At 39.0% G+C, this 25,989-nt stretch overlaps 1 protein-coding gene across 2 annotated transcripts in view; it reads right to left on the bottom strand.

The window, feature by feature from the left end:
• Positions 1–25,989, bottom strand: part of lyst (lysosomal trafficking regulator) — a 297,915-nt gene that overhangs the window by 105,347 nt on the left and 166,579 nt on the right. For both annotated transcript variants that reach the window (XM_063039530.1, XM_063039526.1), the window contains 11 exons: positions 25,626–25,846; positions 24,509–24,575; positions 24,243–24,352; positions 20,558–20,972; positions 18,854–19,007; positions 17,288–17,461; positions 10,069–10,226; positions 9,120–9,310; positions 8,538–8,783; positions 4,270–4,443; positions 1,024–1,176 (listed from right to left, as the gene is read on the bottom strand). In XM_063039530.1, the coding sequence (XP_062895600.1) occupies positions 1,024–1,176; positions 4,270–4,443; positions 8,538–8,783; positions 9,120–9,310; positions 10,069–10,226; positions 17,288–17,461; positions 18,854–19,007; positions 20,558–20,972; positions 24,243–24,352; positions 24,509–24,575; positions 25,626–25,846 (2,063 nt within the window). The remainder of the gene's footprint in view (positions 1–1,023; positions 1,177–4,269; positions 4,444–8,537; positions 8,784–9,119; positions 9,311–10,068; positions 10,227–17,287; positions 17,462–18,853; positions 19,008–20,557; positions 20,973–24,242; positions 24,353–24,508; positions 24,576–25,625; positions 25,847–25,989) is intronic.

The following is a 25,989-nucleotide window of genomic DNA, read 5'->3' as shown; positions in this document are numbered from 1 at the left end:
GATTGGGCAGGTGAAATTTAGCATTTTCCAATTAAGGTGATAACAAACATGATTAAAATGATGGGAAAAGTCATCAAATGTTTGTCCAGAAATAATCCAAAGGACAAAACACTGAGCATGACAGTAATTTAAAAAGCCAAAGATACTTAAGTACAAAAGATCCAAGAATATACAAAGCTATATTCATAGACATATTGCTAGTGAGAATAAACTTGCAATAAAATGTCCAAATAAGGGCAAAATTCCAAGTTCTTGATTAATGAGTTGAAAACATACCAATAAAGAACAATGTACACTGAATGAAAGAAATAGAAAACATAACTAGCACAAACAAGAGAAAATCTACAGATGCTGCAAATCCAAGCAACACACACAAAATGCTGGAGGAACTCAGCAGGCCAGGCAGCATCTACGGAAAGGAGTATAGTCAAAGTTTTGGACACCCTTCATCAGGAGAAAAAAAAGAGGAGTCAGAGTTAGAAGGTGGGGTAGGGGAAGGAGAGTAAAACCCTGGAAGTTGATTGGTGAAAGAGATACAGGGCTGGAGAAGGGAGATCTGATAGGAGAGGACAGAAGCTCATGGAAGGAGAAAAAGAAGGAGGAGTACCAGAGGGAGATGATGGGTAGGTAAGGATATACAACATGAGAGAGGAAAAGGCAATGGGGAATGGTGGGGGGTGGGGGGGAGATAACTAGCACCTTAGTATCACTGACCAACAGAAGCATCAGACCATCAATCTCACCTGGACTACTGAAAGGGAATTTCTGATTAATTGAACAGTAGCACGATAAACATTTCATTTAATTAAATAATCATACAAGTCTTATCACTTGACAACTGTTGTAGATGTGCCCAGATCATAATTAATTTCTTTCTTATTAGAGTCTCTAAGAGAGAAGTTTATCAGGACTGCATATAACATTTTATAATTATTGGTTTTTGCAAATTGAGATATTTCTTCCAATTCAGAATATGTAGCAACAGGAACAAATGTAAAAATAAAATTAGAAAGTCGATCAAACCTGTGCTTTGGACCAGATCTTCCAGTCCAGTAACAATTCTGACAAGATCTTCACATCCTGGATCACTGCACTTGTTTCAGTATCAATCTCAAATTGACACGTGGACTCATTAAAGTTAAGCACTGGAGCACTGCAGCATCCATCAAGTAAAGTCTGAAAGATATATATATTTTCTAATTCCACCTTGAACAGTCTGTACACGATCATAACCAAAAACATAGAAAATTAAATGTTTTCTGTAATATATTCAAAAGATGTCATCAAAAATATATATGCCTAGATAACTGTGCTTTACAGACCTACAGCACGTTGACAGGGTAGTTAAGAAGGCATATGATGTGTTGACCTTCATTAGTAAGGGAAATGAGTTCCAGAGCCACAAGGTAATGTTGCAGCTCCTTTACTATGGCTAGACTCAGAGCTGGTCTCATCATTATAAGAAGGATGTAGAAGATGAAAAGAAGGTACAGAGGAGATTTACCAGGATGCTGCCTGGATTACAGAACATGTTTTATGAGGAAAGGTTGTGCAAGCAAGGGCTTTTCTCTTTGCAATGATGGATGATGAGAAACAATTTGTACAAGTTTATGAGGGGTATAGATAGAATGGACAGCCAGCACCTTTTTCCCCGGTTAGTGGTGGGCAATACTAAAGGACATTTATTGAAGGTGAGTGGCGGAAAGTTAAGGGAGATAACAGAGGTAGTTTTTTCTTAAGAATTGTGGGTACCTGGAATGTTCAGCCCATGATGGTGGTAGAAGCTGATAGGGACAATTAAAAGAATCTTGGATAGGCACACAGATAAGGAAAATGAAGGATTATTGGCTGTGTAGCAGGAAGGTTTAGATAGAACGTGGAGTATGATTATAAGTTGGCATAACATCAGAGATTGAAGGGCCCATACTATGTTGAAATGATACACTATACATTCTAAAAAAGAATGAGGATTGAGGTTCCATCCAGGGAACCCATGTTTTATTTGCTGAGAAACGAGAGATGCATTTTATGAAGTCATGAAACATCCCTTTTGTGCCTTTTAAACATTTCCCTTGTCGTCTTTATAGATTATCAGCACTTCTTCGATTTTCTATGGGTCTAATTTTTTTTCTCTCATTTCCCTTCTCTCCATATTAAGTATTTCTCTTATTTCTTAGCAATATTGTAGCTATGTATGCAACAGCGAACAGAGCTTGGGTCATATCCCCTGGAAACAGCTAGGAAATAACTACACGGGAACTACATAAACATGAACAGGAGAGGGATTGGACCAGAAGGTCGGATGGGGGAAGGGGGACAACAGATCAAATGGGATGCACCCTCACCTCCAGAGAAAGGTAGGTTTAATCCTCATTATCCTGGAGGCTAGTCTGTGAGATTTTATGTACAGATGGTTATAGCAGATGTTTGGGATAGTTTTGAAAGAGAGAGAAAGAAATAGAAACTGATTGATCAGAATATGTTCCTGTCTAATGTTATCTGCAATACTGTCATTCATTTTTAACAAGAAGCAAATACAGGTAAAGCACATGGATTAAGTCTAACTTGTTACAAGGACATCATTAGCAGACATTCTATAGTTGTACCGTGGAGAGCATTCTGACAGGCTGCATCACTGTCTGGTATGGAGGGGATACCGCACAGGACTGAAAGAAGCTGCAGAAGGTTGTAAGTCTTGTCAGCTCCATCTTGGGTACTAGCCTACAAAGTACCCAGAACATCTTTAGGGAGCAGTGTCTCAGAAAGGCAGCATCCATTATTAAGGACCTCCAGCACCCAGGACATGCCCTTTTCTCACTGTTACCAGGTAGGAGGTACAGAAGGCTCAAGACACACACTTAGCAATTCAGGAACAGCTTCTTTCCCTCTGCCATCCGATTCCTAAATGGACATTGAATCTTTTGGACACTACTTCACTTTAAAAAAATACAGTATTTCTGTTTTCGCACTTTAAAAAAATCTATTCAACATACGTAATTGATCTACTTGCTTATGATTATTATTTTTATTTTTTTTCTTTAAACTAGATTATGTATTGTATTGAACTGCTGCTGCTAAGTTAACAAATTTCACGTCACATGCCGGTGATAATAAACTGGATTCTGATTCTGATTCTGACTAGGTCAGATGTTTAGAAACACAAGAGATTCTGCAGATGTTGGAAATCAAGAGTAACGCACACAAAATACTGGATGAAATGTATAAGGCAGCATATGGTATGCTGGCCTTCATTAGTAGGGGGAATGAATTCAAAAGATAGGGGAAATGAAGGTTCCTGAGGAAGGAGTCTTGGCCCCAAATGTCGACTCTTTATTCCTCTCCATTGGTTCTCCCTGACCTGCTGAGTTCTTTCAGCATTTTATGTGTTACTCAGATACTTAGTAACATTCCAGTAAAATGGCGGCACGCTCAAACACAGAGGCCACTCGGGGTCCAACCAAAGGTGTGACTGTTCGTTTTTTATGTCTTTTTCATGATTGCAAGACACTGCTGGTTATCCAGTACATCAAGTTCTGCAGGTCTCCCTCACTAGTGAGTTGCTGGATGGCGATAGAGCTGAATTTGCTGCGCACTGTATTGCAGCCTGCTTCAGCCACACAGGGAAGAAGGCACAAGACTGTGTGCAATCCAATGGACCGTGTGGGTGATCGTCTTGGACATTTTTGTTGTGGTTGCAAAACCCTGTTGCATATTGGTAATGTACAATACTGTCAGTCCAATCACTAGTTCATTGGTGAGACAGATGATGGAGGAGCTGCATGGCCTCGCTTGTGGTACGGACCAGGCCTCATTCATGCCTCAGGGTTGACTATTGCAGCCACCAAGGAAACAAATGCTGGTGCTGGCTGTGTGCTGCTTGATTCTGTGCTGGCCCCTTTTGTCAATACTGCCCTGCAACGTTCACTTCATGGGAGACAAACTGGATTTAGTTCGTCTGTGGCTGAATTACACGATACGTGGAGCAGCTATGGGCTTGTTCTGCAGAAACATATTTATTTTTTAAAATATTATTTTTTGTAAAAGCATGCTTTCCTGCTATTATATGTGCTACTGTGTGCTGGGTGTGACTGTTGGTTCTGCATTTTGCACCTTTTGGCGCCAGAAGAATGCAGTTTCATTTGGCTATATTCATGTGTATAGTGTATGGATCAATGAAAAATGAACTTGAACTTGAAATTTATTGAAATTAAGATTGAACTAATCATGGGGGTCACTGCAGCAAGGATATATATTGGGAATACTTCATACCTTTAAGATGTGAAAGCCCACAATACATTTCATTTTGATGAGAACTTGGTGAATCATAGTATAGCCGTGACAACTTTCCATTTCCTGGATTCTCTGCTGGTTGTACTTTGTCAAAGTAAGTACAACATTCAGTGCCAGAGCTTGTGTTTCTTCATCGTCACTTATCTCTACAGACTAGAAAGAAGGTACAAATGTTTCTCCATCAATCAAATAAAAATGCAACAAGTATTTCTGTATTGCTTACTGGTAAAAGAAATGTGAGATTTTCCTCCCAAATAACTAAATATCATCATGCAAGTCGCTACAGCAAGTCAAACAAAATCAAATGTCAGGAGTGCTAATTGACATCCCTACATAACATACCTTGTCATTGAGAAATGTACTGAAAATACTTAAAGCCCATAAATGAACCCAGCTGCCACCACCACTCTGCAAATTTGCATTGGCTAGATCGTAGCTAGATTTCAAACAGTGAAAAGCCAGTCTAAGCTTAGTACATCCTGTGATGTTATTGAAAACCAATAAAGCATATGGGACCTGGAACTAATTATATTTTAAGTAATAAATATTTACCAATTATCTGCACAGCTGGAAAAAGGGCAATGTTCAGGCATTGTCAACAAATCCCATCATTTCACAGTTCAACAATCGATCATAAAAGTAAAAGTAAATTTATTATCAAAGTACATATATGTCACTATATACAACTCTGAGAATTGTTTCTTGTGGCCATACTCAGAAAATCCAAGAAACGTAATAGAATCAATGATAGACTGCACCCAGAAGGGCAAACAACCTATATACAAAAGACAACAAACTACAAATACAAAAAAAATTAATAATAAATAAATAAGCAACAAATATCAAAAACGTAAGAACGTAAGTCCTTGAACGTGAGTCCATAGGTTGTGGAAATAGTTCACTGATGGCGGAGAGTGAAGTTATCCCCTCTTGTTCAAGAGCCTGATGGTTGAGGGGTAATAACTGTTCCATGACCTGGTGGTGTGGGTCCTGAGGCTTCTGTACCTTCTTCCTGATGGTAGTAGTGAGAAGAGAGTGTGGCCTGGGTGGTAGGGATCCTTGATGATGGACGTTGTTTTTCTGCAACAGTGCTCTATGTAGATGTGCTCAACGGCGAGAGGTTAAAGATATCGGTGAACATTCCAGCCAATTTTTTAGCACAGGTCTTTAGTACTTGGCCAGGTACCCCATCAGGGCTGGATGCTTTCCAGGGGTTCACCCTCCTAAAGGATACTCTCAGGTTGGTTTCAGATTGAAATCTCAGGGTCATCGGGGGTTATGGAAGTTTGCGAAGGTGCCTTCATGTTTTGACTGTCAGAGTGAGCATTGTCACCTATGTCGGTTAGTTTCACTTTGTAAGAGGTAATAACATTCAAGTCCTGCCACAGCTGTTGACAATTCTTCAGTGATTCAGGTTTGGACTGGAATTGTCATTACACCCATGAAATGGCTTTCTGGAGATCACACTTGGACCTCTTATATCTTACTTGGTCGTCAAACCTGCATGCAACCAATCTGGCCCTTAGCAGATTGCGGAACTCAAGGTTCATCCAAGGCTTCTGGTTGGGGAAGGCTCTGAATGACTTTGTGGGGACACATTCATCTACAACTGTTTTTATAAAGTCTGTGACAACCGTGATGTATTGATTCAGATCCTCTGATGAGTTGTTAAATACAGCCCAGTCCATCAACTTGGAAGTAATCCCGTAGTCACTCCTCTGCCTCCCATAACCACCTCTTTGTTGTCCTCATCTCTGGAGCTTTGCTCTTTAGCTTCTGCCTGTAAGCAGGTAGGGGGACAGCCAAGTGATCAGAAATCCTGAAATGTAATCTAAGCATGGAATAGTAGGCATTTCTTGTCGTAGAATAACAATGGTCTAGTGTATTGGGACCCCTGGTGCCGCAGGTTATATGCTCATGATAACTGGGCAGAGATTTCTTCAAACAAGCCTAGTTGGATGTCTCCAACTATGATTTGAATTGCACCGGGGTGGGCTGTTTCTTGTTTGGTGATCGCAACATTCAATACCTTGTATGCCTGATTTATTTAGTCTTTGGTGGTATTTAAACCAGCTTTAAAGGTTCAACTAATCATATTAGCTACAACTGCACATAACCCACTAAGCCTGTATGTCTTCAGCTTTAACAGTCCCAATGATGTTTTCCCCCGGGTCATGAAATTCAATGCAAGAGGGAAAGGTTTTTCTTGACTGGAAATAGATACACAACATTCCAACTTTCTTCCTCAGGGCTATGAGATGAAAGTGAACCAAACAAAGTCAAATATTCCCCTTTACACTACAAGATTCAATAATCAAAACTTGGTCATCATTATTACACAAATTGAGCAGGCAAGCAAACACTGTACTAACCCAACATCAGGGAAGACTACATTAAAACACTAAAAAGCTATACGAGTTCTGTATTTTAGGATTTCAGTATCTGCAGCTATTTTTTTTACATTTTCATTTACTGTAACATTTTGACTGATTACATCCTCCAGTCAAGACTGTTATGCTATACTGTAACCTACCTATACAGGTGCCCCCCGCTTTTCGAATGTTCGCTTTACGAAACCTCACTGTTACGAAAGACCTACATTAGTACCCTGTTTTCGCTTTCAGAAGGTGTTTTCACTGTTACGAAAAAAAAAGCAGTGCGATAAAAGGCAGCGCGCGCCCCGAGCAGCTGCTCTCCCCAGATTCGGAACGGCATTGCTTTAACACGTGCCTGTGAGCAGCCGTTTGCAAGATGAGTTCTAAGGTATCAGAAAAGCCTAAAAGAGCTCGTAAGGGTGTTACACTTGGCGTAAAACTAGACACAATTAAGCATTTCGATCATGGTGAACGAAGTAAGGACAAAGTGAGTTTGGTTTGTGGAAGCTGACAAAGATGATGTTGAAGAGGTTTTGGCATCTCATGACCAAGAACTGACAGATGAAGAGCTGATGCAATTGGAAGAGGAAAGGATAACAATCAAAACCGAATGAGCAATGATAAAGTACAGCTTTAATTTTGAAAGGGTACGTCGGTTTAGGGGATATTTGCAGGATGGTTTGAGTCCTTACAAAGAACTGTGTGATAGAAAAATGCGCGAGGCTCAGCAGTCAAGCAAACCTTCCACATCAGACACAGCAGACGACGAACCTCGACCTTCGACATCGAGGCGGGCAGAGATAGAAGAAGATGAGCTGCCTGCCCTCATGGATACAGACGATGACGAGATGACACCCCAGTGTCCCACCACCCCAACCTCCAGGCCACGGACAGATACCGATTCGCAGAGAATGCAACGGTAGCCAGGAGGCACGCAGTACATCTTTAAGAAAAAAGCCGAAATAAACATGCTAATTAATTAGGTGCCGCCGACACGTAATTGTCGGCCCAAATCAGAGACAACGCAATCGGAAATCGACACTGATCTGGGCCGACAATTACGTGTCGGGCGGCACCTAATTAATTAGCTTGCTTATCTCAGCTTTTTTCAAGATGTGCTGTGTGCCTCCTGGCTACTGCTGGACCCCTGCATGCTTCGTGGCAATGTATCGCTCTGCAGGTAGGGGCCACTGCACCACCCAAACTCCAACTCAGCCTAACACACCATCATCAGTGTGCTCGGCGCTGTCTTCCCGATTCCCGTAAGTGATACTACACTGTACATACATTATTTCTACTTTATATAGGCTGTGTATTTTTACGTGTTATTTGGTATGATTTGGCAGCTTCATAACTTAAAGGTTACTGGAGAGAGTGCTCTTGCCAACAGCGCTTGCATGAGATTTTCTGCCAATGGCGCTTGCGTGAGATTTTCACTACGGAGAACAGCTCAGTAATGATTGTGGAAAAGTAATTCTACTTTATGTAGGCTGTGCATTTATCATATCATTCCTGCTTTTACTATATGTTACTGTTATTTTAGGTTTTGTGTGTTATTTGGCATGATTTGGTAGGTTATTTTTGGGTCTGCGAACGCTCACAAAATTTTCCCATATAAATAAATGGTAATTGCTTCTTCGCTTTACGACATTTCGGCTTACGGACCGTTTCATAGGAACGCTCTACCTTCGGATGGCTGGGGAAACCTGTATTCATTTCCCGACCGCTAAAATCCCATCTGGAATTAAGTCTGCATAGACAAGAAATTGCCAAATTTCCCCATTACAAAATGTACAAAATAACTGCACTGTTAACCACTTTTGCAATTAATTTGATGGCAGTACTAAGTCAATCATGAGTAATATCTCTTACCCTAGCAAAGAGAAAGATGAATGCACCAGTTCCTCCAATTTTGTGGAGGATACGCTGAAGCTCCTGATGCTCCAGAGGTTGCAGAGACTTTAGTTTCTGGGGCTCCATAGCATTGTTCTGGACATCCTTCAAGCTGAATGGCCTTTGTGGTGATACTGTTCTTGTTTGTCCTTTGAGTCGAATAACTGGGTCATAAATGGTATACTGAGCAGGATACTGTGGATTGTAAACAATCGCGAGGTTATCCTGCAAAAAAGAAGCTGCAATACTTGTAAAGGTTTTCCTTTGCCCTATATAATAGAACTCTGAGCTGCATAAATTGATGACATACTGATGCTTTAAAGAAGCACCACTCCCATTCCCCTGCTCTTTACACACAGGCATTCAAAGATATACTTTTTAAATATTTATCCAACTGCTTTTGAGAGATACTATTAATTCTTCCTTCAGCACCAATTCAGGCAGTGCTGTATGCAACCAAAATGCTCATTTCCTCTTAGTCATATTGTGACTATACAGTATTTTTAGCATTTCACTTGACAGAGAATTTCACCAAGTCAGGTATTTGTTAATTCTACTCACCACCAGAGGGCCAGTATTCACTTCCTTGTTTTTCATGAGAAGCTCTTTAATTTGATCACACTGTAGAATCTCCAGAGTAACATACTTGGAGTAATTTGCTTGAATTTTACCATATTTACAAGGCATAATAGAGGTGAAGTCTGGTCCACAAACATACAAATAATATGCTTCTTCCAGCCCTATTCTAGCACCTACATTAAAAGAGAAATATTTTCAATTGGCATGTTCAAAAGTGATCATTCTTGCTCCTGTCTTAACATTAAGCATATTTATAAGAATGCTGAATTATTGAACGCTGCAATAATTTATGTACCGTTATTACTGAGGGCACAGTGAGAATTTTCAAAGATTTTTAATTAATAAAATATTATATCCTGGAACACAGCACATAATGATGATAAGTATGCCTTGGGATTCCAAACTGGATACAATGACATGATATGGAATGGTCATGTAAAGGTTAGCACAATGCTTTACAGTGCCAATAATTAGTGTTCAATTCCTACCACTGTCTGTCAGGAGTTTGTATATTCTTTCCATGATCATATGGGTTTCCTCCTGGTGCACCATTTTCTCCCACGTTCCAAAGATGTACGTATTAGAGTTGTGGGCAAGCTATGTTGGTGCTGGAAGTGCCAGATTGCATTGGTTGTTGACACAAATGATGCATTTCACTGCATGTTTCAATGTACATGTGACAAATAAAGCTGATCTTTACTCTTTTATTTTTTCAGATTATGCTGAAGTAGCCCTCAATCTTCCAGCAGCCCTCTCAAATAGTACAGGACCAGAAAACCGAAAACAACCATTAATCACTTAATGTAAGAATGTATTGTTCTTATGCTCCAAGTTAGGTCTTAAACAGTTCTATACTGTTTGAGAGGTTTCTTTCTTCAGTCGGAAAAAAGGTAATACACAGAAAAGGTTAAAAATTTCAACAAACCATTACCATTAAAAAGGAGCAAGCTTCCAATACTCCATCTTCCAGCTAATCCAGTAGAATCTTGTGGGGCTGCAGAGTGGCCAATCAATGCAAAAGTTTTATTACCATCAGGGGAGAGGCTGCTTTTCCGAGGTATAGTATAATACAAGGCCAACTCATCCTTTCTGGAAAAACAAAAAAATGTCTTCTGTCAAAATCTAAACAGACCTTTGGCGATTTAATAATGGTACAGACTGAGTCAAGTGACAACCTCTTTGCAAGGCTGCAATTCAAAATAGGTAAACAATTTTCAAGATAAAAAATATTGCTATCAGAATTTTGTTTAAAAGCATGAAAGAATGGATTCATATTGTACTTTAATTACTGAACCCAACATAAGAAATAGGGGTAAGCCATTCAGCCCTTCAAGCTTGTTTTGCTATTCAAGATCACAGTTGATCTTTGATCTCAGCTCCATTTTCCAGTATTATCCCACATCCCTTGATTCCCTTAATGCAGGGGTCCCCAACCTTTTGCGCACCGTGGACTGGTTTAATATTGACAATATTCTAGTGGACCTCGCGTGCGTTCAAGTTCAACAGTGGGCGTGACAGGGAATGAGGAAAAGTGCAGCTGACTCATATCGGTTCATATCGCCAAATCATATCGTTTCCTTGCAGCCCGGTAGCACAAGTTCGTGGTCCGGTGGTTGGGGACCACTGCCTTAATGTCTCATAATCTTCTCTCTTAATCACTTTTGCCACCTATAAATTAGTTTCAATAATGTAAATACATGTGCACTAGGCCTCTTTGAACATCATACCATCTAATCTCTCACCATTCAAACTGATGTGGGTGATCACACAATTTTCCCTTTTCTATTTCATGTGCCATGTTTTCATTCATTCATTTAACTTGATTTCTGTTCACTTAAGGCATTACACACTACTTAATATAATGATTGACTGCATGTAGCCAATAATGCGTAAAAAGCACTGGTCTGAATTGCAATAATGCTGAACCCTGACTTTTAAAAAGTAATTTAACAAGTAACTTCAATGAACTCAATTACTATTTGCTTTTTACTACTATTACGTTTTGATCATTTCAGAAAACATATACTGTGTATGTTTCCTGGCTGTGTCTTGCACCTCATCCCTTTTTCAGTGTCATAGTGCACCCATCTGAAGTTTAAATTAGATAATATCACTGTAATAAAAACACAAAAAATGTTGGAAATAATCTACAGGTTGAATAACATCAAGGATTAACATAATTAATTTTTCAGGGTTAAAAACACTTCATCAGAACACAAGTTGCTGAATTCTGCCTGCAATTCCTGTTTTGAATTCATATTGCCAGTATCTGCAACATTTGATTTTCAATGACTTCTGGTCAATTAAGTTAAAACTGTTCAATCTAATCACTTGGGAAAAAAAGGAGAAAGCTCAGTACCTTTCTATGTTGAGCCAGGATAATCAACTTGAGCTCAAGTGTTACCAATTATGTAAGAGTCTCACACACTGTATTCACCCACAGTACAAATAATTGTTACCTGTCGAATTCTCACAAATATTATCCTGAGGGTGAACGCTGACCAGATATGCAACTGGAATAGTCATATAAATACTATGGCTAAAAGAGCAGGTCAGCGATAGGGTGTCCCGCACCCAGTGAATCACCTCTTAGCATTCCAAATCCTTTCCATTATAAACAAGGCAGAAATCACAAGTGTGATGGAGTACTCTCAATCTAACTGAATGAGTGGAGCTCCAATACTGTAGTTCAATACCATCCAGAACCGAGCAGCTCACCTCATTGATATTATATCCACTACCCACCAACTTAATTCAGTCCATCACCTGTATAGTCTGACCACAACATTTATCATTTATAACATGCGCTACAGTTACCTGTGATCTCTATTACCTAGGACAGAGGCAGTTTGTGCATAGAATTATCATCAACAGTTAATTCCCTTCCAATTTGCACATCACTTTGATTCATTGATATATTATTGCTGCTGGGCCTAAATTCTGGGATCCCCTCAATATCGGCATGAAGTACACTGAACAGCAGGACGACAAAAATTGAAGCCGGTGGTTCACCACCATATTCAAAAGAGTATTTAGATAACTGCAATGTATACAGGTATTAGAAACAACTCCCACAACACAAAAGTAAAAAAAATACTAATTTGATTCATAATCATATTTCAAAATTCCAAAAGACCATATGCTACAAGAGCAGAATTAGGCTATTTGGCTCATTGGGTCTGCTCCGCCATTTGATCATGGCTGATCCACTTCCCTCTCAACCCCATTCTCCTGCCTTTGCCCCATAACCTTTCACACCCTGACTTATCCAGAATCCTATGAACCTCTGCCTTAAATACACACAGTGACCTGGTCTCTACAACAACCTGTGGCAACGATTTCCACAAATTCACCACCATTTGGCTGAAGAAATTCCTCACCTCCAATCTAAATAGATGTCCCTTTACTCTGAGGTTATGCCCTCTGGTCCCTGACTCCCCACTACAGGAAGCATCTTCTCCACAACCACTCTATCCGAGCCTTTCAACGTTTGATAGGCTTCAATGTGACCTCCCTCATTCTTCTAAATTCCAGCGAGTACAGGCACAGAGCCATCAAATGATAAGCCTTTCTTTCCTGGAATCATTTTCATGAATCTCCTCTGAACCCTCTCCAATGTCAACACATCCTTCTTTAATAAGGGGGACAAAACTGCTCACAATACTCCAAATGAGGGCTTCACCAATGCCTTACAAAGCTTCAGCATTCCATTCTTGCTTTTATGTTCTAGTCCTCTCGAAATGAAAGCTAATATTGCATTTGTCTTCCTCACACCAACTCAACCTGTAAGTTAACCTTAAGGGAATCCTGCACAAGGACTCCCAAGTCCCTTTGCACTTTGGATTTTTGAATTTTCTTTATGTTTAGAGAACACAACATTGTAACCCAACATTTCTGTACTAGTGCTCCTACCACTTCCCCAATGTTCCATAATTTATCTCTACTGCAGGACAAATCAGATTATAACATTTCACTGCTCAAACTTTTCTAGCTCTCTTATGTAATTTTTTTCTTAAATACACCCCCAGAATACCAACCCTTTTGCCTGTAGTGGTCTGATACATACAGCACAGAAACAGGTCTTCCAAGTCACAATATCTATGTTAACCATCATCTATGCTATCTATACTAATCCTATTTACCAGCACTTTCTTACTATGCCTAAGCGATTCAAGCTCTCACTCAGAGTATCAGCTTCCACCACCTTCTTGGGAAGTGCAATCCAGATTTCAATCATCTTCTGGATGGAAAAAAAATTCCCTTTCTCAGATCCCCTCTGAACCTCTTGCTTCTCACCTTAAATTTATGCTCTTCGTGTTATGCATCACTGCCATTTGGAAAAATTTCTTATTATTTGAACCTCTCATAAGTTTGTATTTGCTGAGTGCACTTTCAATGATTCTACTGTGTTTTGTATTTACTGTGTACGCCCACAAGAAAGTGAATCTCAGGGTAGCATATGGTGACGCATATGTACTCTGATAGCAAATTTACTTAGAACTTTTCTATCAAATATTTATTTTTAGTTATATTAACAAAATGTTTCAAAAATCCCTTTAGTTTTCTCCAAGGTAAAGAAAATAGCTTCACATTGGGAGCACCTGAATATTGGTGAAACCAGATGTAGATTGGGAGACCACTTTGCCGAGCAACTACGCTCTGTCCGCCAGAAGAAGCGGGATCTCCTATTGGCCACTCATTTTAATTCCACTTCCCATTCCTATTCCAACATGTCAGTCCATGGCCTCTTCTACGGTCGTGATGAAGCCACATTCAGGTTGGAGGAACATCCGGGTAGCCATCTGGGAGCCTCCAACCTGATGGCATGAGTATCGATTTCTCAAACTTCTGGTAATGTTTCCCCACCCCTATCATTCCCCATTCCCTTTTCCCATCCTCACCTTTCCTCCTCCCCCTTTTCTTTCTTCCATGGCCTTCTGTCCTCCATCTGATTCCCCCATCTCCAGCCTGTATCTCTTCTGACAATCAAACTCCCAGCTCTTTACTTCACTCACTCAACCCCCCTCCCCCAGTTTCACCCATCACCATGCGTTTCTTTCACCTCTCCCCACCCAACCTTCTAACTCTGACTCATGTTTTTATCTTCAGTCCTGATAAAGGGTCTCGGCCCGAAATGTCGACTGTCCACTTTTCCATAGATGCTGCCTGGCCTGTTGAGTTTCTCCAGCGTTTTCTGTGTGTTGTTTGGATTACTCATCTGTCTGGAATAAATGGATTCTTCACTAGAATGATAAAGGATTCCAGTTTAAGATAGTGCTGGTGAGACTCAGCAAAGCCATGCTGGCAGCAAACAAAACTTCTAACTACCCTTTAAACTTACTTTTTCTGGAAAAAGAGCACTGCAATCAAAAGCCTGGAACTTCTGTTTCCAAGCTGAGTTTCTGAACCACCTGCATGATCTGGCATTTTTGCAGTGTGAACTGAAGTCAAAGGTGCAGGGCGGCTGTAGCGTGAAAGGGCCAGACTAAATTTAAGGTGGCAGGGCCCGAGAGCAAGGAACAAGCTGATGTTTGACCAATTTAAGCACCGGGACAGAATTGAAAGGTTGGGTACAGGCCATATCAAGGCAATGGGGCCCAGGCACAAGAGCATAGTGAAGAGGGAGGGCTCGGTTCCAAGAGCAAGAATGAGCTGAGGTTTAGCCAATTTAAGCGTCAGACCAGATTGAAAAGGTCAGGGTGTTGGGGTCAGAGGTGAAGGATGGGCTGGGCTGATGTTCAGCTTTGCTGCTTGACAAGGTTTGCTCATCTCTGCTCTGAACTGAAGCTCTGGCCTGCAACTAATGGGGTCCTGGACTGGTTGTGAATGGCTTCATGGCTATGAACTCACTTTTGTGAACTTTAGTTCTGAATGTTATTTGCTTACTTTTTATTGTTTGCATTATTTGTTCTTTTTTTTGCACACTAAGTATTTGATGGTTTTTTTAATGGGTTCTATTATGGTTTATGGTTGGCTATAAGGAGACGAAACTCAATGTTGTATATAGTATACATACCTTAATAATAAATGTAGTTTGAATCCAACAGTTCAACACAGGTTTCGTAGACTAGTCCTGTATTGTCTTTATTAGAGAAGATTAAAGGATGATCTGATGGAGGCATTTCAGATTATTAAATGATTTGGTAAGATAAACAAAAGCGATTTCCTCTAGTGGGAGATAACCTTCTCATTAGAGCTGGATCATTATTTTTCACACAGGGTGCACTGGAAATCTTAAATAGTCCCCCTCAAGAGGCTGTTCAGAATGGTGGAGTAGAGAGAGAAGAGTTAGGTTGAGGATAAGGCTTATTGAAAACTGCTTGATTTGTGCTAGCCTAGGATGATGGATATGGCTCCAGAACAGGATAAACAAACATACAGATCAGGTATGTACTCGCTGAATGGCAGAACTGGGTCAAGAGGTTAAATGGCCCCTATCAAATACCTGCTCAACTTCAGACCAATGTCAGAAAGTTTCAACTTGCTTAACCTCAGCATATGATGTGATGGATTATAATGTAATATCCAGAATACACAACTCATTTATTTCAGCCATAGACGTAGGTATCACGATAGTTCTAATCTTGATAGATGAGGGCTAAGCCTTCCAGATATATTGTTAACCAAACTCTCACTGAATCAAACTGGAGTAATTAAGGTTTGCTCAAAGTTTCTTAGAGAGGGTCAAGACTGAAGGAGCAAGACTGCTGATAAATGGAATAGAGAAGAGAATGTCCAAAAGTTAAAAGCAAATTTATTATACATTTATTTAGAACTACATTATCTAGGGATACAATTATTGTCAAAGTAGTATTTGGAGATTTGGTATGTCACCAAAGACAACAGCAAATTTCTACAGAATTACCACGGAGAGCATTCTGACTGGTTGCACCACAGGATGTTGAGGAGCGCCAAAGCACAGGATTGAAAAAAACTGCACGGAGTTGTAAATTCAGCCAGCTCCATCGTGGGCACTAGCCTCCCCGCCATCAAAGACATCTTCAAAAGGTGGCATCCATTATTAAAGACCCCCACCCACCCAGGACATAGCCTCTGCTCATTACTACCATCATGGAGGATGTACAGGATGCTGAAGACACACACTCAGTGTTTCAGGAACAACATCTTCACCCCATTATCAGATTTCTGAATGGCCCATGAACACCACCTCACTATTTTGCTCTTTTTTACACTGTTTATTTATCTTTTTATATTCCTTACTGCAACTTACGATTTTTAAAATATACTGCATTGTACTGTTGCCACAAAACAACTAATTTCAAGACATGTCAGTGATAATAAACCTGATTCTGACATATGTTAGCAAATGGTGCCTAGAGATTCACATTCCTGCAGACATTTAAGAGGGAAAATGCAACAGAATTCTACAAAAAAAACTATACATAAACAGACAAAGGTTGACTAAACAACCAGTCTGTGGAGAATCAATGCAATGTGACTCACTGATTATACTGAGGAACAGCAAATTTGAAGTCCCAGAGCAATCATACCTCATTAATGCACATGATTAATACATTGTAAATGATGAACCTGTTAATTTTCCATCATGTTCGTCATGGGCCCTAGCTACAGAACAACATGCAGTGAATACTGGATTCTCTTTTGGTTACAAATATTCAGAAACAATTTTTTTATAACCCAATAGCAGTGCAGTAAAATCACCAGTGTGGCTACGGCTTAAAACAGTTAATCGATCTGGGGAGACTGCATAACTTGGCCTGAAATCAGTAATGTGGTGGATTCCGGTTAATTGGGCCATCGGTAAATCAAGGCAGCCACTTATTTCAGATAACTCTTAAAAAAACAAAAACTAATCAAGAAAATAGCTGGGATTCCATTTGCTTATTTGGGACGGGAGTTAGTTGCCGAACAGCTTCAAACTAGCGCCAGTCAACTTAAACATTACACCTTTCTTACAGTGAATAGTTTTTAAACAGCATCAGCTGCGTATGCTTGTATTCAAAAACCAATGATTCTTGTCACTGATTGTTGGTGACTTTTTGACAATTGGGCCAAAATGTACTGGTGCTGATGTTTCCCAATTGACCGGAATCCACTGTACTTGGATTGAAGTGTCAATTAGAATCATTAAGATGATTTAAGAGACTAAATAAATTATAAGAACATACCTTTGCCCGGATACCCACAGTGAAAGCAACGCATTAATATATTTTTTGTTTTCTGTCTGTTGTGCATAAGTCAGTGCTAAGTGCTGCCATTTGCCTGGAGTTATGATATTTGGCGCTGACTCAGCCTGTGCCAGAACACCTGTTTTTAATTCATCGTTTGCATCATTGCAGATTCTACAGCAAGAAAACAAATCACTTAATATTTTAGAAACCATAAAATTGAGCATAAAGATTTAAAAATCTCATATTTATATAGTGCCTTTCACAAGCTAAGAACACCACGAACACTTAAAAAGTGAAGCAGCTTTGAAACACAGTTATTATCATACAAGATAAATTGCAAAGGTCACTGCAAAATTACAAAACATTGCACAGGGCTTCTGGATGGAAGGTATTTTAATAACATTGTCCATTTTAGTAATGTTGACCAAGAATTAAATATTGTCTGGACACCATCCCTGCTTTCCTTTATCTGAGAGATCAGATACTTCAGTTTAATATCCCATGAATCATAAAAATATAGCAATCCTTAAGTAACTACACAACTGCATCAACTTGTATTTTGCTTACAGGTTTCAGGAGTGTGCATCACCACGTGGTTGGCAAGAGGACCAATAATGAAATTTGACACCATCCATCTTAGAAGACATTAAGGGACGTTACCCAGAGTAATGTTTTAACAGAGATTTTAAAGCAAAAAAGTGTAGACAGGGGTTTAAGGATGGAGTTCAATAGCTTGGGCCCCGAGCAGCTAAGGATACAGCTACCTATTGCGAAGTGATTAAATTATGACATTGTCTAGACGCAGAATTGGTGAAGTACAAATTTCTCAGTTGTAGGACTGAAGCAGAGGAGAATGTTAAAATGGAGACTCTGCTTAATTGAAAGTTTAAGTATGCCATTGAACAGAGGAAGACAAGGTGATCAGTTGTCCTATAACAGGACATAGGGGACAGAGTACTAGTGACTTGTTGATGGTAGGCAGAACAAGAGCTGATTATTACAATGCACAAATTACTGTCAAATCTATAAGCAACTAAAGAATGTACAAAGGTTTCAGCAGCAAATGAGCAGAGAAGTGCATGACTTTTTAAACCAACTCTGCAGCAAGTACAAAAGATATAAAAAGCATTGCTAGAAAGATGCATTAATTCACTAATAAAGCCACAGTGGCAATTAAAAAAATCAAAATAATTAGCAGCATATTTCATGTCTCATTAGATAATTATCTAAACTGCGATGCACTTTTTTGGGTGACAATTTAAATTGACATCCCACTCTAACAAAGTGACTTACTGTATATTAAGTTACTTCCATTCTTCACAAAAGAAAATACATGGTGATCAGGAATGAATGAATTTCAAAAAAATTCAAATGATTTGTTACTGAAAGCTCTCCAAAACTACCAATACTCTCACATATTCTTGGGAACAAGCATTATGTAGTTAGCATAAATATCATCCATTTTTATAATAATAATACATTTTCCTTCAAAACCTCAGTGCAGCCTATTGATTTCAAGAATTTGCACTCTGCGATGCATTATCATTTAGCAGTTCACACTACCTGAATATAAAGCCACGTGTGTTCAAATCGGCCCAAACTTGCAGCATCGTTGTTTTAGAACCTAATGAAATCACATGAAGACAACCATCTTCCATCAATTTAGCAGAAGAATCTGAAACTCCACTGCAATAGAACCCTGTTGATTTTCCATCTTCTGCAAAACAAAAGATATCTACATTGGCATCACTAGCATGGATGAGCAGACACATTTTTCAATGTCATTATCAGTACAATGGAAAGTTTTACAGGCAGCTATTATCAGAATTGTCAGGTGCATGATTGAATAAACAGATATAATCTTCACCAAAAACTAGTAAAATTTAGTAAAAACTGAAATCTACTGTAAACCTTGCCAGGTTCATCTTATTTTGATCTCAGTGCAAATTGTGGACCGCAGCAGAGAAAACTCAAGGTCCCCCACTCTAAAGCATTTTTCACCCTTGAAAGGATGGTGGGTTATGAAGTATCTGCTCTAGTTTATTACATTGCATTTCTTTGTTCTACTGTCAATGCCTGCAAGAAAATGAATCTCAAGGTAGGAGATATGTATTTTGATAATAAATTTACTTTGAACTTTATTATACTCTTCAAATCCAACCCCAAAGATATGAGCTTATTGACTAGAATCTCCATGCTGCATTAAAAGGAGTACTCAATAATAAGACAATGTCTTTCGATTGAGATGTTTAGCTGAGGTCCTAGCTGCCTTGTAAGATGCAAAAGACTGCACGACTTATCAGAAGCAGAGTTCTTTCTCATCTCCTAGACCATACTTATCCCACAACTTTGAACCAAAGGTATTGCTGACAAAATGGATTAAAATTAGTATTCACACCTTACTGAATCTAAGCTTGCTACCTTCTTACTTGCGTGTCAACAATGAGAAAACTTATTTTACTGACTACAAAGTTCGAAGGACTTACTGTTGTGAAAGCTACAAAGTATACTTTTAAAATTTTATTTCATTTATATCCAGAAAAGGCATGCGAGATTAGTCTATCTCATGACAAATATTCACGAGATATTCAATCATTTCATGTTACCCTAAATATTCGCTTAGTCCAACCTATTCCTAGCTTCCCTTGGAAGTTTTAACTGTATCAGGCTCTAAATGTATCAGTCACCAGTGCAGCTGTCATTTTCATAGTAACATTGAGAAGACTGAGCTAATTGTTAATGAACTGAAATCTTGTGTCTCTGTAGTACGCATGCAAAAACAGTAAAGTAAAAAGCATCTTTTGTTCTCATGTGATGCCAAAATTTGTGGAAAACCCCCAAGTATTTTGTTATGATATCATAATGACCTATGGTGCAACATTAAGGTCAAAATTTGTATAATCATTACTTTTCAAATTGTTTGATGCTAAAGAAAAACAAAATGAAGCATCTCACATCTTTCAGACAGAAAGTAATTACAGTTTTGGTTTACCATAAGTCATAATGTCTCTCGCATGGCATTAAAGAGTTATTTAAGAACTTCATCTAGTGTAAACAAGTTGTATTCACTTAGCCCTGCTCATAATCTCCTGAAAAAAAATTACAGCTGAACAACTGTGCAGTGAAATCAAACAAAAAAGGTAAATTGCACACAAATTTCCACAATGCACCTAATACTACCAAATGACTTGCAGAAAGTTCTTTGAAAAAATATTTCATGATACATTATTTTCAAATAAAAAAATGAAATATTAAATCCATTCTTACCAACACAGTCAGCACTCTTATCTCTGGAAGTAGCCAGCCAATTTCGTTTTTGTTTTCTCACTTTTTTAATTAACCCATCTGTCACTTTGGATACCTCCACCTTTAACCACAGTGAAACACTAAAGCCATCTGACATATGAGGCCAACAGTTCTGACCAACAACTGGCAGGTGAAGTGGAGCCACGTGCCAAGGTGACGATAATCTCTCAAGTTCTGTCTCTCTTCTGTTTTGTGGGAACTTGACACGCTTTAGAAGGTTGGAGGTCTTGCTGCTGGTAGTAGAGCTGGTTTTCTGAATGGATGAAATGTTACTGCAAGTATTTGTGTTCAACACTATTGGGAAAGTAAGGTACTGCATTGGGTCCATGTTTATATTTGCTTCCACTATGCTCAGAATTCCTCTAAGTAGTATTTTCTGAAATACAAAAACAAAAACTAATACTTCAAAATGGCAATGTACAAAACATGTAGCAACTACTCCAAGATGAAGATAACAATTGCAAGATATTAATGTTTTGCTTAGAGCCCTGCATTAGTGGGCTGATTCAGACATCATCCATCCATACTTATTTAGGTCAGGTAGTGCTGAATAAGCTGACTTCTTTGTATGTGTGATGTTCAGCATGCTATGTTGGCACCAGAGACATGGTAATTCTTGCGAGTCGCCCCCAGTACATTATACATATGATGTAAACCATACATTTCATTGTAGGTTTCGATGTACATGTGACAAATAAAGCTAATCTTCATCTTTTCTTTACCCTTACATAGTGAGAACTCAGCAACAAGCAAACTCCAAGCTACTCCTGAACCCTGATAGCTTTTAACAGAAAGCAAAGCTGATGTGGAACTTCAATGCTAGGAAGGCCTTGAATCAATTTTTAAATGACACTGACATTCAGAAATAACTAGACATTGCAAAGCAGGTTTAAAATTATAAAATAATTTTTCAATTAGTAAATTAAAAACATTAAAAAATAAACTTATTGGAACACCTCCAGTCGAGCACTTGAGTGTACTAACAGCTGTTCTAGCATCTCTTAATCAGCAGTGTTGAATACTTATTATTATGAAAAATGACAGGAGATTGTTAGCATACAAAGGGACCTTATACACAAGGCACTGAAAGATAATATGCAGGTCCAGAAGGCCTTGGTCAGACCACATCCAAGTAAAATTCAGATGATCTTATTTTAAGATGTACTTGCTAGACAGGGTTATAGTAAAGATTGTTCAGACAGTTCCTGGGATGGTTAGCTCTTCATATGCAGAGAGAATGAGTACATTGAGGCTGTATTTTAAAGTGAAATATAACATCACCAAAATAATCAAAATTCTTAAAGGACTAAAAAAACAAGACAGGGGAGGAATTCCTTTGAATGAAGAATGTGGAATTAGGAGCCATAATCTCAACAGGGAGATATTCAAATGAGAAGATTCATCACTGAGTAAAAAAAACTATTGAATTCTCTCCACTAAAAGAATAAAGATTAGCTTTATTTGCCATATGTACATTGAAACATGCAATGAAATGCATAATTCGCATCAAATCAAATCACTGAGGACTATGCTGGGCAGCCCACAAGTGTGGCTATGCTTGTGGTGCCAACACAGCATGCCCACAACTTACTAACCCTAACCGTAAATCTTTAGAATGTGGAAGGAAATCGCGGTATCCACACAGTCACAGGGAGAACGTACAAACTTCTTTAAGAGAGCAGTGGGAAAAGAACCCTGACCTAAGAGCTGGCGCTGTAAAATGAGTGCACAAACCACTACACTATCATGCTGTCAAAGGCTGGAAGCTGTCATTCATTGATTTCAAAACTGAGTTTAACAGATTTGTGTCTTGGAAAAATCAAGATAGATGGAACAAGACAGGAAATTGATGTTGAGGTAGACTATTAGCTACAATCTTGAACAGAAGAGACACAACGGCTCCTACTTTATACATTCTCACATCCCGGGTCCAGGCTTGCCACACCTAAGTATCGATCATATTTTTTTGAATTATTGGCTATAGTCAACATGGTGTACACCAGTGGTCCCTAACCACCGAGCCGTGGACTGGTATCGGGCCGCAAAGCATATGCTACTGGGCCACGAGGAAATGATATGATTTGGCGATATGAAACAATGAGTCAGCTGCACCTTTCCTCATTCCCTGTCATGCACTGTTGAACTTGAACACATGCGAGGTCATCAGTCAGTCATTAACCTACGACTACTCAATGAGTAAAAAACAAACGTCACTTGAGAGTTTCTTTAGAAGAGGTGGTAGGGGACATAAAAGGCCTAACAATGATGATAACGCACAGACAGTGGAAGCCGAGACTGCAAAAAAAAAGAAAGCTTCCTTCAACAGAAAATATGAGTCATACATAAAATATGGCTTTATTGCGACCGGTGACTTGCATGCTCCAAGCCCCATGTGTGATATGTGGAGACAAGCTGTCTAATGAGGCAATGAAGCCCTCAAAACTGCTTCAGCACCTTGAGTCCAAGCACCCTGCACTTAAAGACAAACCAGTTGAATTTTTTGAGTGGAAAAAACATGAGGAAGCGGGACAGAAACAAGTGCTGAGAGCCAGCACCTCCACAAGACGTTGTTTCCATTTCCAACATCATATCTTTCCAAAGCAGGGTTTTCTGCAATGAATGCAATGAAAACTAAATTGCAGAATAGACTGGACATAAGGAACCCCCTTCGAGTATCGCTGTTTCCCATCACCCCTTGATAGGAACGTCTTGTTGCAGGGAAACAAGCCCAGGGCTCCCACTGATTCAGCGATATTGGTGTGTTACAATGATTTTATATGTTCATACAAGGAAAACATGCACCATGTGTGTTTAATATCCAAACGTTACTTAAAATGTTATGATGCTATTGACTTATGTGACTTATAATTGACTTATCGCCTATATTCCGGTCGTAATTAACAACCACCGCCCCCCCCCACCGCCCATCGGCAAGAATATTGTCAATATTAAACCGGTCCGCGGTGCAGAAAAGGTTGGGATCCCCTGGTGCACACTTCAAAATTCACTGGCATACCATACCTGACAAACTGCAATTAACTTTGGTGCAATGAATCATAAATTTGATAAACTCCAAAGAATTGTTTCGCATGCTCATTTTAGTTATTTTTCATCATTTTGTCATAACATCTGCCTTTGCTTGCTTTCATGTTTCTTTTAAAGTTGACATACTGACAAACAAAATAGTAAACTTAAAAACACAAGCATTGTTCCTTCAACAAACAGGATGCTGGATATTTGAGTACAGTTGTCATCTGAAATACAGATAATTCTTCTGGAGAGGTGGTGGTTTGGGCACTCATCATATATTTATTTATTTTTGCAGAATCAAGGAAGATCCAAGACAAATGAAATAGAATAGTTGAAACTTTCCTGGATATAAACTGCTCAAAGATCATGTCATTTACTCTCCCATAAAACTGTGACCACTAGAATGTTCTGCAGTTTGGTTATTCGGAACTTTCTATGTTAGAATAAATGATGTCATTCAGAACAGCACTTTTAAGCATACTTTCCCTTGGATTCCACTGTTTTCTTCACAAAAATTATACGACTGCCTGAAAAACTGACTTTCTGCTTTGCCCTCCTAATCTGGCTGCTGAATTCAGCTTTGAAAAACACTTTAAATACAGCAATTCGTACTCACAGTTGGAGAGGTCTTTTCCAAAAATAATCTCAGGAGAAAGGTCAATTCTTCTGCTGACAACCTGGACTTGGTTAAAGTCACCAACAATTCCACAAGAACTGCCTGGCACTCTGTAAAACCAAGGAAAGATTATTATTGGTTCTTGGAATTGATTACTATCTGCTAAGGGCTATCATATTTAAATAGAAAGCAGAATTCACAGATCACTGCACCCTGGTGATGCACTTTGACAACATAGTTAGGTCTCAGCAAATGTTTAAACATACCCTCCAAATTCATCCCAGATTGGCTCAAGATACTCTGAAAACCATTTAAGATAGTTGTTACCGCTCCCTGAAATGAAGCAAAACACAGTTTAGAAATGTCATAAATGCAGACCTACACTTCATTATAAAAAAGAAAATTCTCTTGATTACCTGTTTGGACAAGAACAGTTCAAGACATTTCCAGCACAGTACTTAACTACATCAGTGATCAGGGGATGCTTTCTAAACATATTCCTTCAAGGCAAGGACATTGTGTTCTTTCTTGTAAAGATTGTGTATTATTGTGTATAATTAATGTTCAGCTTAATTTTAATTGTAAATGTTGTTATCTGATGCTATATGCCCGTGATACTGCACATGCACCTGTGCGTATGACAATAATCTCAACTTCGTGCCTAGTTCCAGTTGCCTGCTTTCCACCTTCCCTCCCATAAGACTCAAGTGTCCTTGGGATAAATACTTCAAGAGAAACATTCACAGACAGAATACTTAACTCCCATCTTTGGCAAGGTTTTCTTTTTCTAAAAAAGCCACTTAACGGTATGCTGAGAGAGACAATGGACTTAATTTTAAGGTCTCTGGAACTCATGTTCTCAGCATTATTTATTTATTTGTTTATTTAATTGTATTTGTGCACTTGTCTTCATTTGCACATTGGTGGTTTGTCAGTTTGTGTGTAACTTGTTCCCTTTAGCACCCCTGGCTATAATAACCATGATTAGGCTAGGGTTAAATCAGGGGTTGCTGGATGGCGTGGCTTGAAGCACCAGAAGGGCCTATTCCTCGCTGTGCCTCAAAACATAATAATAAAAAAAGAGAGTAATCCAGGCAGCAAACATTGGTGCAGACAGGAGCCTCTTTGTGTTTCTGAACTACTGTCCACTGAAGTAGAATATATTGCACAAGGAGTTCCAGGTCATGGAATAGCAGAAGCAATTAATGCAAGTTGACTGAAATCTAAATCATTCATTTGATATAATGAATATTGTACTTACATAAAACAATCTGCTATTTTAATTAGATTTATTAATTAAAAGTACTATTTTTGAATAGTTAGCACAGAAAGTGACTGAAAAATTAATTTCTGCACCATTTTTACTCTCATACTCAATTCTACCTGCTGGTATATGGAGGCAGCATTTTCTTCATTGTGTTTAACAATTTCCAGCAGACTCCTGAACACATAGGTTAGGACATCAAGGGTAGAACTGCTGACACTCAAAAGGGTGAGCTCAAGCATACAGATCTCGGGATACATCAGGTCACCCAGTGTACTCTCAGGAGGATTTCCAAGATAACTAGATGACTGAGTTAGGGAAGCGAGTTCTGGTGTTCCATCTGTAAAAAAAAAAGCACACTTTGTAATTAACTTCAATGTAAATTTGGAATTAGAAGTAAAGCTGAACATTTGAATTAGAGGCATGAGTAAATAATTCAGCCCCTCTGCCCTACTCCACCACTTGGAAGGACGTGGCAGATCT

This window comes from Mobula hypostoma, chromosome 2 (assembly GCF_963921235.1).
Source record: "Mobula hypostoma chromosome 2, sMobHyp1.1, whole genome shotgun sequence".
Taxonomy (NCBI): Eukaryota; Metazoa; Chordata; class Chondrichthyes; order Myliobatiformes; family Myliobatidae; genus Mobula; species Mobula hypostoma.
This window is presented reverse-complemented; position numbering and strand designations above follow the sequence as displayed.